General features: G+C 55.2%; 1 protein-coding gene across 1 annotated transcript; it reads left to right on the plus strand.

Moving 5' to 3' along the window:
* The first annotated feature begins 7 nt into the window (after positions 1 to 7).
* On the plus strand, positions 8 to 11,518 carry SNAP29 (synaptosome associated protein 29). The gene is made up of 5 exons (XM_055404962.2): positions 8 to 427; positions 4,852 to 5,048; positions 6,149 to 6,234; positions 7,483 to 7,581; positions 8,656 to 11,518. Exons 1-5 carry the CDS (start codon positions 191 to 193, stop codon positions 8,811 to 8,813), a joined length of 777 nt encoding a protein of 258 aa, XP_055260937.2. The 5' UTR covers positions 8 to 190; the 3' UTR covers positions 8,814 to 11,518.
* Positions 11,519 to 18,518: the final 7,000 nt, after the last annotated feature.

Below are 18,518 nucleotides of genomic sequence, written 5' to 3' on the forward strand. Positions count from 1 at the left end.
ATGGTCGGCTCCGGGGGCGGGGCCTCCGCGCGCCGCAGGCGGAAGCGGCTCGCGCGGCGCCCGAGGCGGGCTGACGGGCGCTTCCTTGGGCCTTCGGCGCGGCGGCGGCGTCTTCCCCGCGACCCGACCGCTCACCTCGCCTCGACCGCACCGGACTCCTCCTGCCCGTCCCGGGCCGAGCGCCGGCGCCATGTCGACCTACCCCCGGAGCTACAACCCGTTCGACGAGGACGCGGAGGACGAGGACGCCCGGCCGGCGCCGTGGTCGGACAGCCGCGACCCCGCGGACCGGCCCTGCGCGCCCGCCGACCGGCAGCAGGCCCTGCGGCAGGAGGCGCTGCGCCGCGCCGAGGCCACGGCCGCCAGCACCGGCAGGTCCCTGTCGCTCATGTACGAGTCCGAGAGGATCGGCGTCGCCTCGGCCGAGGTGAGTGCGCGGGCGCCGGGGCTCCGGGCGCGGGGGCGCTCGCCCGGTCGGCCAGGACGGGTCGTGAGCCCTTGGTGACTGGACGGTCGGTAGCAGTGTGTCAGCGACGGTGAGAAACGCCGTCTTCACGCCCGAAGGGGCAGTTTGCTCCCGGTGATCTCCGCAGTTTGTTCGCTGGAGTGATGGCGTTTTTTCCTACTTGTTGTGGAGAGGCATGTCCACGCTGTCCGGTTCAGGTAAGTAGAGACTGGACAGCAGGGCCCGGGTTAGGGACGTGAAGGCTCTGTTCCTTTTACACGTTTCCTGGGCCGAAGCCGGGGCCCGGGGGCTTCAGCCCTTCCTCCTGTGCCTATGGTGTCAAGCATCCGAGGAGATGGGCCTTTGGGTTCTTTCTGGCACTGAGCGCTCCTCCAGCTCCGAAAGGGGAGCAGAGGGGTCTTGTCTGCCGGAACTCTGCTGACTGCCCCAGAGTCCCAGCCGGGTCGAGTCTCCAGGCCCTTAGGTTTCCTTGCCAATCCCAGCCAAGATGCCCTAGCCATGACTCTGCCGCACCAGCTCACCTGTCCTCCTCTGCAACCATAGGTGGTTTCAGAGGTGTTAGGACCTTGGGTGAGAGCTGTTGTTTCTTAGCCACCACAGTTCTCGCCCCAGCCCGCTGATGAAACACTGAGATCGGGCCTTATTTTTATCTGTTTTTAAGAACGTAATAGCAGGAAAGTTATTGCTACATCAGCTAAAAATAATTACCATTAAGCATTTGTGTGTTGTCTTCCTCACCGTGTCTCTTCATAATTTTCTGTTTTGGCACACTTTCCTTAGAGCTGGTCACATGCAGTCTCTGAGGATTTTGAGGTCCATCCCAGCATTGTCCCGCCGCCACTTCCTGTCGCCATATCCTTCATTGGCCCATCCTGCCTGTCTTTAGCCTTGCTAAGGGAGTTTATCTCGTGTCTGCTGGGTTCCTATGTTGGAATTTAAATAGAAGGTGTTGACTTACTCTGGGAGGATTCCCTGGGGTCTTAGGGCCCAGATGGAAGGGTCGCTTGGTTACAGGGTCCAGGCCCAAGGATATCAACAGAGAACTGTTTAAAAAGGCATCTGTGACAACCGAGAACAGGTGAAGGAGGAAGCCAGAGGGACAAGAAGAATACCGAAGCAGAGGAGACCTTGGAATCTGGCTTCTGTGGCTGAGGTGTAGACAGGAGGAGGAGGAGGAGGGACATTCCCCAGGAAGAGGAGCCAAGCTGCTCACCGGCCAGGCCCTGCAGCTCCAGGGCTGCTGAGCAGGGAAGTGCTGCCCAGGGAGCTTCCAGGAAAGGGCCTGGAGAAGGAGCTTGGGACCTGGCGCAGTCAGAGGGAAGGTCGGGAGCGCCAAAAACACAGGGACTGTGGGGACAAGCCCCGTGCTGCCCCCCAGGGTCGTCCTCTCCAACGATGGGGACCATGAGCGCAACGGCAGAGCGGCTCCTCAGGCCGTGAGGCTTGACCTGGCCAAGCCAGGCGTTGTCTGAGAGATGCAGCATGACAGGGCCTGGGCAGATGACAGACAGGCTCTGTCACTGTGTTGTCACACGCTGACTCTGCCCAGGGCTGAATCAATCCTCAGTCATCGGCTCTCAGAAGCAGGAACGGTCAGCACCCCTACGCCGCCCCGCCCCACACTCTCCAAGTGTTCTAAATCTCTCTCATTACTCTTCTATTTTCCTGGAGAGTGGGGTGAGCTCTGTCCCAGCAGATCCAAGTCACCTGATCCGCCTACCTTCCGACTCAGATGGGAACCCACCACGTACCCAGCACCGAGACGTGTGACAACAGGACACAATTTTTAAAGGGTTGAGACTTGACTTTTTTAGGTCGGGAAGGTCATAATTCAGGCCCAGCGTGGCAGCAGCGGGAAAGTCACTCAGGTCACCTCTCCTAAGGGAGAGCTGCCCTTCGCGTGAGAAGGCTGCAGGGGTCACCTCTCAGGGAAGTGATCGCCTCCCGTCCTGACCCCAGAGGACCGAGGCAGGGTGGGCCAGCCTGAGGAGCAGAGACCAGAACCACAGAGACCTGCGGGCCGCCCGGCTCTCTCCTCCACAGACACGATTTGTTTCTTCTCTTTTCCTGAGTTTTAACTTCTGTGGCAGCGATCCAGTCACAGCCTTCAAAGCAGAGGGCACGCGGAAGGTTTCTCCCACCCACCTCCCCCTCCCCCAGCCACTTACTTCTGTCCCTTCTGTGTCTCTGTGGAGGGAGTCTAGTGTGAAGATACACTCATCTTCATTTTCCTTTTTTTTTTAAATTTTCACTTGAGCAGAAGTGTCCTGCATGTTCTAGATGGCGCGTTGCTTAGCAGTGGGGAGGGCATTTCCTAGCAACATGAGAGATGCTGCTTTTCCCACCGTGCTGCCGCACGAGTGACTGTAGGATCTTAGTTCCCCGCAGGGCTCAAACCCAGACCCAGCAGTGGAAGCACGGGGTCCCAGCCACGGAATTGCCAGGGAATTCCTGGACACTCTGTTCTCTGGGCTGCGTCCTGGTCCCTCTAGTGGATGACCTCTGTCTCTGCAGCCAGTCCCTTGGTGCCGGGCCTTTGCCTGTTAGTGTCCCATGTGGACACAGTCTTTGTGAGCCCTTTCACCACCCTGGCCAGGGAGACTGCCTGCCCCGTTCTGGCTACTGACGTTGTGTGGGGCCCGGGGTCTCAGTTCAGGGAGTCCATCAACAAACTTTGGATCAGGGCCTGAGTGGCCAGCATGGTAGCATCGGCAGAAAGGGAGTCGGGGAGGGGCCCACAGGAGACCGTGTGTGAGTATGGAGCTGGACCCTGGAGAGCATCACGGCCAGCACCCCGCTGAGAGCATCCTGGCCCAGCCAGCACACCTGCACACGGTCTCCTGCAGGCCCCTCCCCCGATGGTGTCTCCATACACTCCACAGTCACCAAAGCTCCACTGGGCGTTCAACTCAGAGAGGTGGGCCCGGGAGGACACCTCTCTAGTCTGGCACCTCTCCAGAGCCCACCTTGGCCGTCTGTCCGGGGGGCTCCATGACTTAGAGGACTCCCTCATCCTCTGGGCAGACCCTCCCGCTCTCCAGGCCAGGGCAATCCTAACCAGAGGCTCCCCTCCAAGGCAGCCTGGGCTGGTTCTGATGTGATCAGAGTTCTTCTCACAGGCCTGTCCTGAAGCAGAAGCTGCTGCTGGGTAGTTCCCAGCTGGTTTCTGACTGTGGAGGAGGAGCTGTGTCCTGCTCAGGTTCTGCTCCCACACTTGCCAGCACAGCGGCCCTCCGTGTAATAGGTGCTTCCCAAACAGCTGGCAGGTGAGCAGGTGACTCAGCGGGGAAGGGGGATGCAGGAAAAAGGATGACCTGAGCCGCGTGGCTCTGGAGGAAGTAGGACTCTTCTGGATTTATCACTTTGTTGATTTTTTTTAATACACTATTGACGATCGAATTGAAAAGTTTTAGGATCAGGGAGGGACTTGCCTGGTGGTCCAGTGGTTAAGACTCCCTACTTCCACTGCAGTGGGCACGGGCTTGATCCCTGGTGCAGCGTGGTACGGCTGAAGGAAAGAAAAGTCCCAGGGTCAGACTTGCCAGCCCCCTAGCCGTAAGGAGGCCCCTGTGTGGCCAGGTCATCATTGTCCTAGCAGGTCACACATCACACGCTGGCACCGTAGCAGCTGGCCCTGTCTGCTCCTCTTCCCTGGAATGTCCACTCGTGGCCACCACGGCATCCAGGGGGACCTTGCTTTGCTGGGCAGGTGATGCACTGGGGAAGCCGAGGGGCTGTCTGCTCTTGAGGCCATGTTGGGGGTCCTGATGACCGCCTTCAGGTTTAACGTTCACCTGGAAGGACTCGCAGAATCGGCTGAGCTGTTATCCTCGCCGCTGTGGTTTGTTACAGCGAAGGGTGCTGGTCAGCATCACACAGGGAACAGGCTGGTGGGCAGAGTCCTGGAGAGCCAGCACAGGCTCTCCCCGAGGAGCTGTGTGCAGCCAGCACTTCCCCGGGGCAATGTGCGTCCTCCCCGTGGCTTGGCTGCCCACCTAGCCTCTCCAGAAGTTGCACTGTTGTGGCTCAAGGCCCCACCGTAACCACATTGCCTGCAGAAATTGGCTGGCCTGAGGACTCAGGGAGGTCCAGGGCACAGGGCCAGACAAGGCCTTCCTTGGGAACACGTGGTGTAGGCAGCCAGGCCTGCTGAGCTAGGCATCCGCTGCCCCCCCATCAGCCTCAGCACCCTGAACACAGCAGGGGGCAGCAACCTGCTACCTTTGCCCTGGTGGTTCTCGGCCACCTGACCCCTGCTTCTGCCGGGACAGAGCCCTGAGTCTGTGTGTTCCCCGGTATGCTGGCCGAGGGTTTCGGGAGGGCCTGCCTCTACGGGTGATGGGGGTTACAGGAGGTGCAACGCCAGGCCGTCTCATCCTCCCCAGGAGCTCGTGCGCCAGCGAGGAGCCTTGGAGCGCACGGAGAAGATGGTGGATAAGATGGAGCAGGACCTGAAGACCAGCCAAAAGCACATCAACTCCATCAAGAGTGTGTTCGGGGGGCTCGTCAGTTACTTTAGGTCCAAACCCGCCGAGGCCCCGCCCGCGCAGAATGGCACACTCCCCCCGCAGCCCAGCGGCAGGTGAGCAGGTGCCCAGCCGGCCGCTGAGAAGCGCAGAGGGGTTGGTGCTGGTGGACAGGCGCTCAGATCACTTCTCGTGCCTGAAAGGGCCCCGGGGACCCTGAAAGTCACTCATCAGGAGGCATTTGTCCGGAGGTGCCTTGAAACAAGTGTGCGCTACTCCTGAGATTGCGCACGTGACCACCATCCCGTCCGCCTGCTGTGCGTGAACTTGGTCTCCTACCGCCTGGTCCTGGTGGTTTGAAGGAGAATTGTCACTCTGACCAGTGCGGAGGCGACTTGCTTCCCAGAATTGTTGCTATAAAAAGCCTTCACGTCAAATTTTCCCATGCCTAATCCAAGTTGCCCATTGATTATCACCTTAAAGTAACAGATTATCTGCTTCAAGTGTTGGCCAGAGATGTAATAAACTCACGCGTGCAGGGTTGGCATACGTATAAACGTCAGGTGCTCAGACAGAACTGCAATTCTGCTAAAACAAGTGCTCTGTCAGATCATTAGCTCTTTTATCATAAGAACAGTTTCGCCATGGTACAGAAAGTCTACACCCTGCCTGCCTCTGCTGCTGTTGCCGCTAAGTCACCAGTCATGTCCGACTCTGTGCGACCCCATAGACAGCAGCCTAACAGGCTCCCGTCCCTGGGATTCTCCAGGCAAGAACACTGGAGTGGGTCTACTGTAACACAAACCGTGTAGGTTGCGCCACTTATTCAGTGTTTTCGTAGTTGCCATCAGGACAGCCAGGCTACGCTGGTGGCTCAGTGGTAAGGAATCTGCTTGCCACCACAGGTGATGCCAGAGACGCAGCTTCAATCCCTGCGTTGGGAAGATCCTCTGGAGGAGGAAATGGCAGCCCACTCCAGCATTCTTGCCTGGAGAATCCCATGGACAGACGAACCTGGCAGGCTGCAGTCCATGGGGTCGCAGAGCCAGACACGACTGAGCAACTCGACAACAGCAGTCAGAGCGTTCGTTAGTAGCTTGGTGAGAGGAGGCATTGCCTTTCTCACACGGGCGCTGCTGGGAGGACTGACTGCACCGTCACAGGTGGTTCTCTTCTCCTCTGAGAGCTTCCTTTTTCTCTTAACTTTTATCCACAGGTTGAAAGAGGCCATCAGCTCCAGTAAAGAGCAGGAGGCACAGTACCAGGCCAGCCACCCGAACCTCAGGAAGCTCCAGGACGCAGGTTTTCGGGGACACCTTGGGCCGGGGTGGGGCAGCAGGGCCCAGCAACTCTCTCGGGGAACTGGAGTGGGCATTACTGAGGGGTTCAGCCCGTTCCCCCATGGAGGGACGGATAAGGAAGTGGGAGCCTGACCTGAGCAGCTTCCAGCTTTTCCGGCGGGGAAGTGCCTTTGCTGAGTAGGCTGTGACCCCCAGGATGCCGTCGGCCTAATCTCCAGGCCCCTGGAATATTCCGGGTCACGTGGTAGAGTGGGCAGTGTGGTTGCCGAGTGGCTGGCCTCGTGTGGAGGGAGTTTTCCTGGTTTTCCGACTGGACCTGGTGAAATCATAGAAGTTCTCTGCTCGTGGGAAGGGGGCAGAGGAGAGAGCGACGGCCCTCAGGACTGACTTTCCGGGGCTGGATGGGGCCAGGAGTCGCTTCCCCTCAAGAGCCTGCAGGAGCCCCGCCCCCGCTGACACCTGGGTCTGGGCCCAGGGAGGCCCGGCTTGGACATCCACCGTCCAGAACCAAGGATGGCTTGTGGGAGTTTGTTGGGGCAGCTAATACAGCCCATGAGGCCCAGCTACTGGACGAAGAGTGCAGGACGGAAGGTGTTTTGTGTCAGATCGCCCCATTAATAACAAATGACAGGCCCAGAAACGTCCCTTGTCTCAAGAGGAATGGGCCTCCTGGGGGCTTCTAGGCATCCCAGAGAGCCAGGCATGTCAGACGTAACCAACCTGCAGGGTCTGGTGGAGAAGGGACCAGAGGGCGTCTCAGAGGTGAGAGCCTTGGAGGAAGCAGGGAAGCACTGTGCCCCTAAGCAAAGAGAGACCCTGAGTCTAGCGAGAGCTGGTCCCAGGAGACGGCACCTGAGGGCCAGGGCTTTTTCTGTGTGCACTCGGAAACAGGTTTAGAGAAGGCTTCTTGGGGGCAGACGTGTGTTATTAACGTTTCTTCTCCTGTAGCCTGCACGGGCTTGCACGGTGTCCACTCCATTGTACATTGTTACCTGTACTAAACTCTTTGCTGAGCTCGAGGGGCAGGGTCTGACCAGACCACCCTTACCTGGGGGTCTGTGATCTCAGAAGGGCTGCCCCAAGGAAGCATCACTTTCCCCCACCTTCCGCATCCCCACCCGTCTCTCTCAGTGGCCTCGGATCTGACTGCCTTAGGCCTTCTAGATTGTCTAGATTAAGATGAGTTTTATGAGGCGACTCTTCCAGGGTTGTCCGTTAACCGTCCTCCTGTGTCTCTTTGTCAACCCAGACTCCGTCCCTGGAGGGGCCGGTTCAGCTGTGAGCTCTGAGGCCTATCCGCGGAACCCACACCTTCGCGCCTGTCACCAGAGGATCGACAGCAACCTCGGTGAGCCCAGAGTGCCGCCGCCTCCACGCTCACCTGTGCCGGACCCAGGGCCTGCCCCCCACCCCACCCCACGCCTGCCCAACTCCCAGGCCCTCACCCCCTCTAGAGTGTGGCCGCCTGCCTCCATCCCCACCTCTCATGTGGGCGGTGACAGCAGCAGGGACAGGGTCTGGGGGCACACTGTGCAGCCTGGGCTCTGCCAGCCCCCCTCCACCCAGCCCCACACCAGCTTTCGTCAGGTGCCCCTTTATCTTTAACTTGGTGAGAAGGCTTACGGAGCACCCCACTTCTGTCTCCCCTGCTCTTACATGGTGAAAGGGCAGAGAGCAGCTCTGGGCGTGTCCCCCACTCCCTGTACGCGTGCAAACACTTGCACTCCTGTAGGCACACAAATGCACACACTCACATACGTATCTGCAGGCACACGTGTGCACACACACAGTCATAAAACCCAAAGAAGGAGCTTTACCTTCACCCAGACGGTCAGTCCAGTCAGGACTCACCTCCACGGCTGGCACAGCCGTGTCTGGGGGCCCAGGGCCCTCGCTGGTCCCTCCCCGCTCACGGTCAGCGCTCTGTGTCACTCTGCTCACAAAGCCCTTTGTGCACTCGAGGCCGACGGTGACCTGATGGACGCCTTTCCTCTTAAAGACCAGTTGAGATTGGTTTTTACCACTTCTTGTGACAGAAAGGAACTGTCTGTTACAAAGAGGAGTGAAGCCTAAGGTGTGTCTCAGGTGTGCTTCCAGGCGGGGGCTTCTGTCTGCAGCTCTGCATCTGTGCGTGGCCCAGCGTCGGGTTTAACGCAGCTGGCGTTTTGTGGCCCTGCGTGAATTTCTAGCGGAAACACCGTGTCTGCGTGCGGACAGTGGGTCTCCCGGGGTCGGGGGGAGGCTTTCCACCGGCCATTCGTCGCTGCTTCAGTCGCGGCTGTGTGTCCTGGAGCCTGTAACCACTGCTCTGGCACCTGACCGTCTCCCAGGCGGAGGGGCCGGTGACCACAGCGGGCATCTGGGGTGCAGGGCCCGACGACCTGACTTGGCTCAGGCCCACGCATACCCTCCTGTCCCGCAGATGAGCTGTCCATGGGCCTGGGCCGGCTGAAGGACATCGCGCTGGGAATACAGACGGAGATTGACGAGCAGGACGACATCCTTGACCGCCTCACGAGCAAAGTGGACAAGCTGGACACCAACATCACCAGTGCCGAGAGGAAGGTGCGGCAGCTCTGAGGTGGTGGCAGACGCCAGCCACCGAGGCGGAGAGATGTCAGAGGTCTTCCTTTAAACTCCCGAGAAACCTCACCTACTACTTCCAAATGAGATTTAACACGTGTTTGCAGATGTTGTAACAGAGTGGGTCTCATGAGATTTTGCTTAGCAGACACGGGGCCCCCTTCCCTCAGGAGCCTGACCGGAGAGCTATGGGCCGGGCGGTGGGCAGGGCAGCCAGCGTCTCCATGTGCTGTGTGTCCCCCGGGCCGCCCACAGCAGAGCACCAGGGGCCGCGAGACCCCAGTTTGCAGGCACTCCCTCTCCATGAGCCCATTGTGATCCTCTGAGCCCCAGAAGAGGGCCAGCAGGAGGTTGGGGATGGAGGGGGTGGGCGTCCTTGCTGTTTCCTGGACAGACACCACCTCCTCCCCTCCCGGCTCCCAAACTCAGCAGGCGTTTGATTCCAGGAGGAGGAGGGGCTTCAGACATGCCCTGTTCCCTGTGATGCCTGGAAACACACAGGGAGCTGGGTGAGCCTGGCAGCAGGCCCAGGAACAGGTTCGACCCTGGCCCCAGGCTGCATGGCTGTCCAGGCCCCGCAGCACACACGGGAGCACCCATGGAGGTGCTCCACCGAGCTCTCCGCCCTCGGGTCACCTGGACCGGGCCCCCACACAGCAGTGTTTACTGGGTGTCTGGGGCCCCCGGCCCATCCAGGATGCCCACCCTCTCTCCTTGCGCTGCCAGCCATATGCCTTGACTCGTCACTTGGTTGTCTGCCTCCTAGTTTTAGGACTGGAACCCGCACATGACAGACCACGCCTGGAAGCATCTGGCTTTTTAAAAGCCCAGAGGTTATTCTAACCGGCCTGGCCTGTTCTCGCTTCTCATTTTGTTAAAGAAGAAGAATCACTTAAAAGCACTAATTAAAATTGATTTCTGAACTTAAATGATTATATGTTGGTACCTCCAACAAAATAATTGAAGGCACAAGGTCTTTTTAAACACAAATTGTTTAAAATGTTTTGAAGACAGTGAAAGGGACTGATTTTGATAAGACAGTGCAGGTCAGAAACTTTAAAATCACAGTGCCTTTCACCTTGAAACCTGGCCTGACACGGTGACCTCACCGCTTAGGTTCAGTTGCATGTAAACAAAGCCCCTAAAGCACAAAGACAGACCTGGAGGTCTGTCAGGGGCTGCAGCAAGGCCTCAACTCTTAATGTAGCAGTTCTGATATTAAAGTTTCACCCCTGATACCCGACCTTCCTAAAAGCACTGACCACCTCTGCAGGCAGACCCAGCTTTCTGTCACGCTGCAGCTGCCCGGTGAGGCTGACCCACGTCACTGGGTCACTGGGAATGCCCAGGGCACGCGGTGCAAGGGGACTGGATCCATGTCTACTAACCTCCAGCCCGTCGTGGTCATTCTCCTGGTAACTGGAAAAAGGAAAAATGTTAAACGTCCGCTCAGCCCACACTGAACCCGCTCAGGGTGCCTCCAGCAAAAAGGCTGCTCAGAAGTATGACTGCAGCGCCCGGCACCAGCCCTGGGTTTTCCTCCCCGACACCTGCCCCGTGGGTGTTGGGGTAACTCCTGCTCATGACTCTCAGGTGTGGGCCCTTGGAGGTGAGTCAGCGCACCTGGCCCCAAGCTTCTGCGATGGTTCAGTAAACACGCAGAGGCCACTCTGCTAAACACTCTTAGCCTGCCTCTCGCATCGCGGGGTTCTTGACTGTACTGACTCAAAGCAACGTAGCACCTTACTTTGTGAGGCTGCTCTCCCCCCGCCCACGCCTCTTACCCCAAGCTGTTGGGGGAAGGTTGGCCTCACTCTTCTGGAAATGTCCCCTGCCACCACACACACACATATACAGAGCCCGTGTGTTTGGTTCCATTCTTGTTAAGTCTCTTATTTTAAGGCCTGAGCCTCGTGCCGGGCGGGCAGCTGCTCCCACGCCCACCGAGGGCCATTGGCTGCTGCTCTGTCAGCGAGCAGAGCCGCTCACGCTCCTGGAGCCCAAAGGAGGACCTGAGGGGCCTCCGGAATCCGCACGAGTCGGGACACATGGTGACTGACGAAAAGTCAAGTCTGCCCTCCGGATGCATGTGTCAGGACACCTGAGGGTGCTGGGCTGGGGCTGCCGCCTTGCCACGAGGGGTCCGAAAGACAGACCTAGATTTCCACGGTCCATCTGGAAACACACCGTGCCTTCCAAAGAGCGGCTTTCCTGACTCAAGGCTGGCTCCACGTTACACATGCTCCAGACTCAGAGGCAAGTGTCTCTTAGTGGCAAGAGTCTCTCCCGGGGCGGCGTTCTGACGCCGGGTGGGCTGTAGTGGCCTCTGGGTGTCTCCTCTGCGTCCTGTGGCCCAGGAGACCCGCACTGAGCGTGGACAGCAAGAGGGGAAGTGTGTCTCTGTCCTGCTTTCTCTGACTTCTCTCTGTGAACAATGTGATTCTAACCATGCATGACACCAGGTTAGTGGAAATCTTAGAGTTTGCCTCCGTGAGCCCTTTATGCTGTTAATGTTACCGGTGTTGTTACGCGTTTCCCACTCTGATGAGTGAAATGTCTCGAGTATAAATGACTCGTGAGTCGTTGAAAGCTCGCCCCAGCGGGGCTTCTAGTCACAGTGTCAGAGCAGCTCCGGTGCTTCATGCCTTCAACGCAACAAATGACCATAGTCCTTGAAATAAAATGTGATGTTTTTAATCAGACTCTGCTTCCTGTGGTTGGCGACTGGGGCGGGGGGTTGATTTCCTGGTGGTCCACTGGTTAAGAATCTGCCTTCCAGTGCAGGAAAGTTCTCATCAGAAGGAAAAAATGGAGGGTGGAGAGGGGGATAAATTGAGAGAAGGGATTAAAAAAAAAATTGAGTGACTTCCTTGGTGGTCCAGTAGCTAAGACTCTGTTCCCAGTGGAGGGGGCCTGGGATCAATTGATGCCTAGTCAGAGAACTAGATCCCACTGCTGCAGCTAAGACCAGGTGCAGCCAAGTAAGTAAATAAATACTTTAAAGAAAAAAGATGAAACTGGATGAAGTGATGGATGTTAACCAAATTTATCATGGTGATTATTTTACAATATATGCATATATCTAAACATGCCATACGCCTGAAACTTACAAGGTTATATGTCAACTATACCTCAGTTTGAAAGCATCAATTCTTCAGCATGTAGTCTTCTTAATAGTCCAACTTTTGAACTGTGGTATTGGACAAGACTTGAGAGTCCCTTGGACAGCAAGGAGATCAAACCCATCAATCCTAAAGGAAATCAACCCTGAGTCTTTGTTGGAAGGACTGATGCTGAAGCTGAAGCTCCAGTACTTTGGCCATCTGGTGTGAAGAGCCGACTCATTGGAAAAGACCCCGATGCTGGGAAAGACTGAAGGCAGGAGAAGTGGGCAGCAGAGGGTGAGCTGGTTGGAAAGCAACTCCGACTGAATGGACGTGAATCTGAGCAAGCTCCAGAAGATTGTGGAGGAAGGGGATTCCCGGCATCCTGCAGTCCGTGGGGTCACACACAGCAGGACGTGACTGAGCAACTGAACACTACCTCGGTTACACTCGGGCAGGGGGAGTAAAATTCTTCCACCACTGAAGGCCCATCCTCTCCCTGCAGGAAGGAAGGCTATTGGAGAAACCAGGTTAAAATCAGAAGTTTCTCTTTCAGAAGCTTTGTTGTTCTCTAGACTGAACACTGCCAGGCAGGGCTGTGTGTTTTCACCTTTGACCCCATGACTGGGGTGGCTGTGGCCATGTAACCGTCAGCCATAGGATGAAGTCAAAAGCTGAAGGTATTTAGACCAAGAAAATCAAAGAAGCAAACCCAGTGTCTGGACACCCTGACGCCGGGTCTTAGTTGGGGCATGTGGGATCTAGTTCCCAAACCAGGGATTGAACCTGGGCCCCTGCATCGGGAGCAGGAGTGTCAGCTAGTGGACCACAGGGAAGTCCCCACCCTGGCTCTTGAGCTGCCTGACCTCAGACCTCGTGTCATGGGGAATGACAGGTACCCTTACTGCTTCGACTATTTTGAATCAGTGTTTCTAATCCTCGAGGCAGAAAGCTGGCCTAGGAAAGATGGTTATACTGTGAGTCTGTGGCAAGTAAACCCTTCTAAGACCACTGAGTCACTCCAGTGCTGTAGGAATGGGCGGATCTGATTGCCTGATCGCAGGAGGGCTGGACTCCAAGCTGAATCATCACTGCAGTTAATAGACTTTGCTCTAAGAGTGGAGAGGATCTTGGGTGATCCCTCCAGTGACTCAGTGGTAAAGAATCCTCCTGCCAATGCAGGAGACACGGATCGATCCCTGATCTGAGAAGACCCCACAAGTCACGGAGCAGCTAAGCCCTGTGCACCGCACATATTGAGCTCTAGAGGCCCTGAGCCGAAACTACTGAAGCCCATGGGCCCTAGAGCGACCACCACCAAGCCATTTTCTGGCTTCTCAGCAAGAGAAGCCACCTCAATGAGAAGCCTGAGCACTGCAGCTAGAGAAAAAGCCTGCACAGCAGCGAAAACCCAGCACAGCCAAAGATACATTACATTTTTTTAAGTCTTCATTTTCAGAAGCATGATGTCCGTGTGGGTGCTAAGTCACTTCACATAGTAGGAACTGCTATTATGACTTGTAGGAGCCTGAAAAGTGTACAGAGGGTCCTCAGGAGTGTCTGTGCTTTCCGACTGGCTTTTGAGGTTTTCGTTTTGTGTGAGGAAAGGGGAACTCGGGATTGCAATTTTCTGTCCACCGCTGACATTAAAATGATGTTCCCTGAGGCCTCCCTGGAGGTCCAGTGGTTACGACTCTGCCCTTGCCCTTCCGAGGGCCTGGGTTCAGTCCCTGGTCAGGGAACCAAGAGCCCTATAAGTTGTGTAGCTCGGCCGATGAAACAGAAGGAAATGAGGGCAAAGCAGTGCTAGCATGTGAAATGTGCACCGCAGCAGTCGTTCTGACAATAGCTAAGATTGTTCTGAGTCAAAAGTAAGCTGGTTTATACACTTCCTGTGCTGTCGCAGTTAGAAGCAGCAGCAAGATCTCATTCCCACACAGATTTGCATCAGATGTGTTTTCTGAGCTGTAACTACAGTTCCAGCGGAATTTTTCAGACCTTCATGCCAAGCACAATGGAAACTTCCATATTTCAAAATCTATTTAATTGGGCAGTTCAGGAGTTCCCACCCAAACTTCAATTGAAGATGATTAATCTGCAATGTATTCATGACAACAAGCTAAAAGGTAAATGTCCGGAGAAGAATCTCGGAGAATTCTATACATACCATCCCAGATTGTGGGATGGTGCCTCCTCGCGGTAAAGAATCTGCCTCCAGCGCAGGAGACCCGGGTTCAATCCCTGGGTCAGGAAGATCCCCTGGAGAAGGGAATGGCTACTCACTCCAGCATTCTTGCCTGGAGAATCCCACGGCCAGAGGAGCCTGACAGGCTGCAGTCCATGGGGTCGCAAAGAGTTGGAGAGGACTGGGCAACTAATGCTTTCACTTTCATCCCACAGTGAATATGCCCAATTAAAATCGTGCCGTGTCGGCAGTACCATCTGGGTGCGAGACATTTTCAAAGATGAAACAAGAGCCTAATTACATATAGCTCGGCACTGGCATGTCAACATTTCAACGTTAGGGGACACGGATGTTGAAACCCAATGAAGTGAAATATTATCCCAAATGAATTCCATTATCCTCACTAGTATACTTGGATGATGAAACAGTTACACTCAACTACTATGATATTTTGAACTTCCTTTTAAAAAATTGCAGAAAAATTTTCTCATTAGGCGAGAGAATGTTCCAGATTGGTAAAAGTAGAGGGTGCAGATCCCCTGAGGTGTTAAGATGCTCCCATTTTCCGGGATTTTCTACTGGAGCCAGGAAGGAGGAGCGGGAGGCTGGAGCAAGACTACATAATATTTCTTGATTTTCCTCTTTGTCCTGCAAAACCTTAACTATTTACTGTCTGGATCTTTAGAGGAAAATCTGGGGACGCCCGCTCTAAAGGGTTGCAAAGCACTGGCCAAGAAGGAACGAGAGAGGCAATCAGTGTGCCTCCAGGGAGCTTCACTGAAGGCTCTCCAGAGGGCTCTGAGATCAGGAGAAACAAGACAAGCTGCCTTTCAGCTCAAGTGACAAGAAAGCAGTATTTAAAAAAATATGTACCTACGAGGCTGAGTCGAGTCTAAGCTGCAGCACACGGGATCTGAAGTGTGGTATGCGAACCCTTAGTTGTGGTCCGCGGAATCTTAGTTCCCTGACCAGGGATCGATCCTGGGCCCCCTGCATTGGGAGTAAAGAGTCTTAGCCACTGGACTGCCAGGGAAGTCCAAGAAAATGGATATTTTATAAAAGAGGTGGCAGAGAAATTAAAACTAGGTTAGAAAATGCCAGGGGGAACCATGACCAGACTTTAAGACACTGAAGTAAAGTCGGCCACTGTGGGTAGAGCTTCCAGATACAGCAGCCAAGCCTCGTGCAGAGATGTCCCCCTGGGAAAGAAGAGATTAGCACGTTGATGTTTTAAATAGTGCGTCATGGGAAATTATAATGGGGATGTGGACATCATTTTATTAGTATTGAAGTAGCAAACTAATCGGAGAAGGCAATGGCAAGCCACTCCAGTACTCTTGCCTAGAAAATCCCATGGATGGAGCAGCCTGGTAGGCTGCAGTCCGTGGGGTCGCTACGAGTCAGACATGACTGAGCGACTTCATTTTCACTTTTCACTTTCACACACTGGAGAAGGAAATGGCAACCCACTCCAGTGTTCTTGCCTGGAGAATCCCAGGGACGGGGGAGCCTGGTGGGCTGCCGTCTATGGGGTCACACAGAGTCGGACACGACTGAAGTGACTTAGCAGCAGCAGCAGCAAACTAATAGGGGAAGAGAAGGTAACCAATAAGCTCCTATTTTGTTTTAGGGAGAAAAATACATGAAACATGGGGGGTAGTGACGGAGAACTGCCGGGTGAGAGGGAGGGGAGGGTCTCCAGGGACGCGTCTAACCCAGGCAGTGGTCCACCGGCGCTCGTGAACACCGCACCTGAGAACCGCCGGCCGGATCAAGTCGCGCTTGCTGCGTCTCCCCCACACCGCCAGGCCTCTTCTACCTTAACATCTTTGCCAGCACAGACTCTTGGGCAGGAAGCAGGGACAGATGCTGTTCTTCCGGGTCCTCAGTCAGGCGGCAATCCGGGAAGACTACGTGGCCCTAACCATCACTTGCAGGGTTGGACCAGACAGGGGAGAATCAACAGTCAATGGGGTGGGGTGAGGGCTCCCCTGGTGACTCAGTGGGTAAAGAATCCGCCTGTCAGTGAAGGAGACGTGGGTTCGATCCCTGATCTGGTAAGATCCCACAGGCCATGGACCGGCTGGGCCCGAGCGGCACAACCATGGCACCCTGCCCTCTGGAGCCCTTCCCTGCAACAGGAGGCACGCCACGAGGAACCTGCGCCCCGCAACCAGAGAGGAGCCCCCGCTCGCCACAACCGTAGAAAAACCGCGCAGCCGTGAAGACTCTGCACAGAAAAGTGAAACAAATAAATAATTAAAAAGAAATTCTTCGGTGGGGGTGCTTCCCTGACGGCCCAGTGGTTAAGACTGCTCCCAATGCAGGGGGCGCAGCTCTGATTCTCGGTCGTGCAACAAAGACCCTGCATGCCGCGTGGCAAGGCCAGAAAAGAGAGTCAGCGGTGTGTCCTCAGGACAGGAACCCTGGTGAGTTGCTTGAAAAGCCTGGTCAGTGCTCTGAGTCTAAACTGTAGCTGTCTCAGAAGAGGAGAGAAAGTACAATGTTATCTGGAAACCTCGGGAAGACCAAGCTAAAGCAGAATCACAAATCTTATGTTGCAGCCCCTTTTTAAAGTTTCTTGTCCTTTGTCCATTCATTTCCATTTCATTACCTCTTAGTATCTAGGCTGTTTTTTGGGAAGAAAAATGTTAAGCTTGTTTCAGCTGTGCTAAGGAAAAATAAGAAAGTACTTAATTATTTTTATTGTGAAAAAATCCAAATATATACAAAAGTAGAATAATATAATTAACAGCTCCCCCCCACCACACACACACACACACACACAAACACTTCATGTCTCCAGCTTCAACAATTATTTATCAACAAGGCTTGGGACTTCCCTGGAAGTTCAGCAGTTAATACTTCATGCTTCCATCCCTGGTCAGGGAATTCAAATCCCACATGCCCCAGGCTGCAGCTGAAAAAAAAAAGACCATGGTTGTTTCACCATTATCCAATCCAGACAGTATTCCCCACTGGAGTATTCTGAAACAACAGGAGAGGTATTATGATTCATCTTTAAGAGGAATTTTTAAAGATGGGAGCATGGCACTTTTGCAGCAGATTAGTGATGGTATCTGAAATCCAAACTGGGGGACAGATCAACCCTATTCCAAGATTGGCATTCCTTTCCATGCTAGAATCTACTTTGGAGGGCCTCGGTTTTCCTAGCAGCAAAGCAAGCAAAATGGACTAACTTATAGGCAATAAGTGTGTAATACTGAAATGAGCCCTGGACTTCAAAAGACCTCCCTGAGTGCCTCTTGCAAAGTATACAACTTATGATAACTTCTCTGAGATATAATTTTGCAACTTTGAGATGCTCACTAAACATTTTTTTGTATTTAACTTTGTATCTATATGTAAAGTTATTGTGATAATCATTTATGAAGTAAGCAAGTCAAACCATTATGCTGTATACTTTAAACTTATACAGTGCTGTATGTCAATTATATCTGTATAAAAGTGAAAGAAAAACAAATATTAGAAAATGAAAAAAATATGACAAGGAATGATACAGTCAACTGGTAAATCAGGTTAGGATTGGATCCCAAGCCCTTCCTCTTCAAATTCTGAGCTATTCAAATTGTGCTTGAAAGTAACACCACGCGAAAGTATTTGGAGGGAAGCTGAAAACCTGCTTTGCTGAGTCACAAAAGGCACTAGACCGTGACAATTCCCCTTGAGTTTACCCCAGAAGGAACGTCACCCATCACCCTGCGACAGTGGTCCGCAACATTCTGGGCACCAAGGACCCTTCAGTGGAAGGCAGTTTTTCCTTGGGGCGGGGGGAGACGGTTTCGGGATGATTCAAGCGCGTCCCATTGACGGTGCACTTTATTTCTGTTATTATTACATCTGCTCCACCTCGGATCTTCAGGCACTGGGTCCCAGGAGTTGGCGGCCCCCGCCCTACCTACAGTGCAGGACAGGCTCGACCCAGCAATGAGAGTCGGCTGACCAGGAGTCGAGACAAGGGCTCCGAAGCCTCTCTGGACAGGCTCGCTCCTCTACGGGTGGCGGGCGGTGGGGGTGGCGGCTCCTCAACCGCCATTCATTCCACCGCGATCGGGGATCAGCTTGGGGTGGGACGAAGAGGCGCCAGGCCCAGCCCCCACTGAACGGACGGTCCAGCGCGGACCGGGCTGCGGCCCGGGGCCGGGGCTTCCGGGGAGTCGGAGGGGGTCCTGCGGGGGCCAAGGCGGCAGGGCTGCGAAGGGGCCCGGGAGCTCCGCCAGGCAGCACCCGAGCCCCAGCGACGGCCGGCCCGGCCCGCGCGGCGCGCTTTGTTCCCGGGGCGGGCTCCCCGCAGCGCCCCGCGGCGGGCCCGGGCGGGAGCGCCGCACGCCCGCCCGCGCGATTGGCCGCGCCGCGTGACGTCACGGGGCGGCCCCGGCGGCCGCCGGGAGC

The sequence above is a fragment of the Moschus berezovskii genome, chromosome 19 (assembly GCF_049115385.1).
Source record: "Moschus berezovskii isolate FMDL1 chromosome 19, NW_MosBer_1.0, whole genome shotgun sequence".
Classification (NCBI taxonomy): Eukaryota; Metazoa; Chordata; class Mammalia; order Artiodactyla; family Moschidae; genus Moschus; species Moschus berezovskii.

Excerpts from the sequence above, each read along its gene's own strand:
- SNAP29 (XM_055404962.2), top strand. The coding sequence starts at position 191 with ATGTCGACCTACCCCCGGAGCTACAACCCGTTCGACGAGGACGCGGAG. Across the intron at positions 6,235-7,482 it reads CAGGAAGCTCCAGGACGCAG|ACTCCGTCCCTGGAGGGGCC; the intron begins GTTTTCGGGGAC and ends TTGTCAACCCAG. Across the intron at positions 7,582-8,655 it reads GAGGATCGACAGCAACCTCG|ATGAGCTGTCCATGGGCCTG; the intron begins GTGAGCCCAGAG and ends CCTGTCCCGCAG.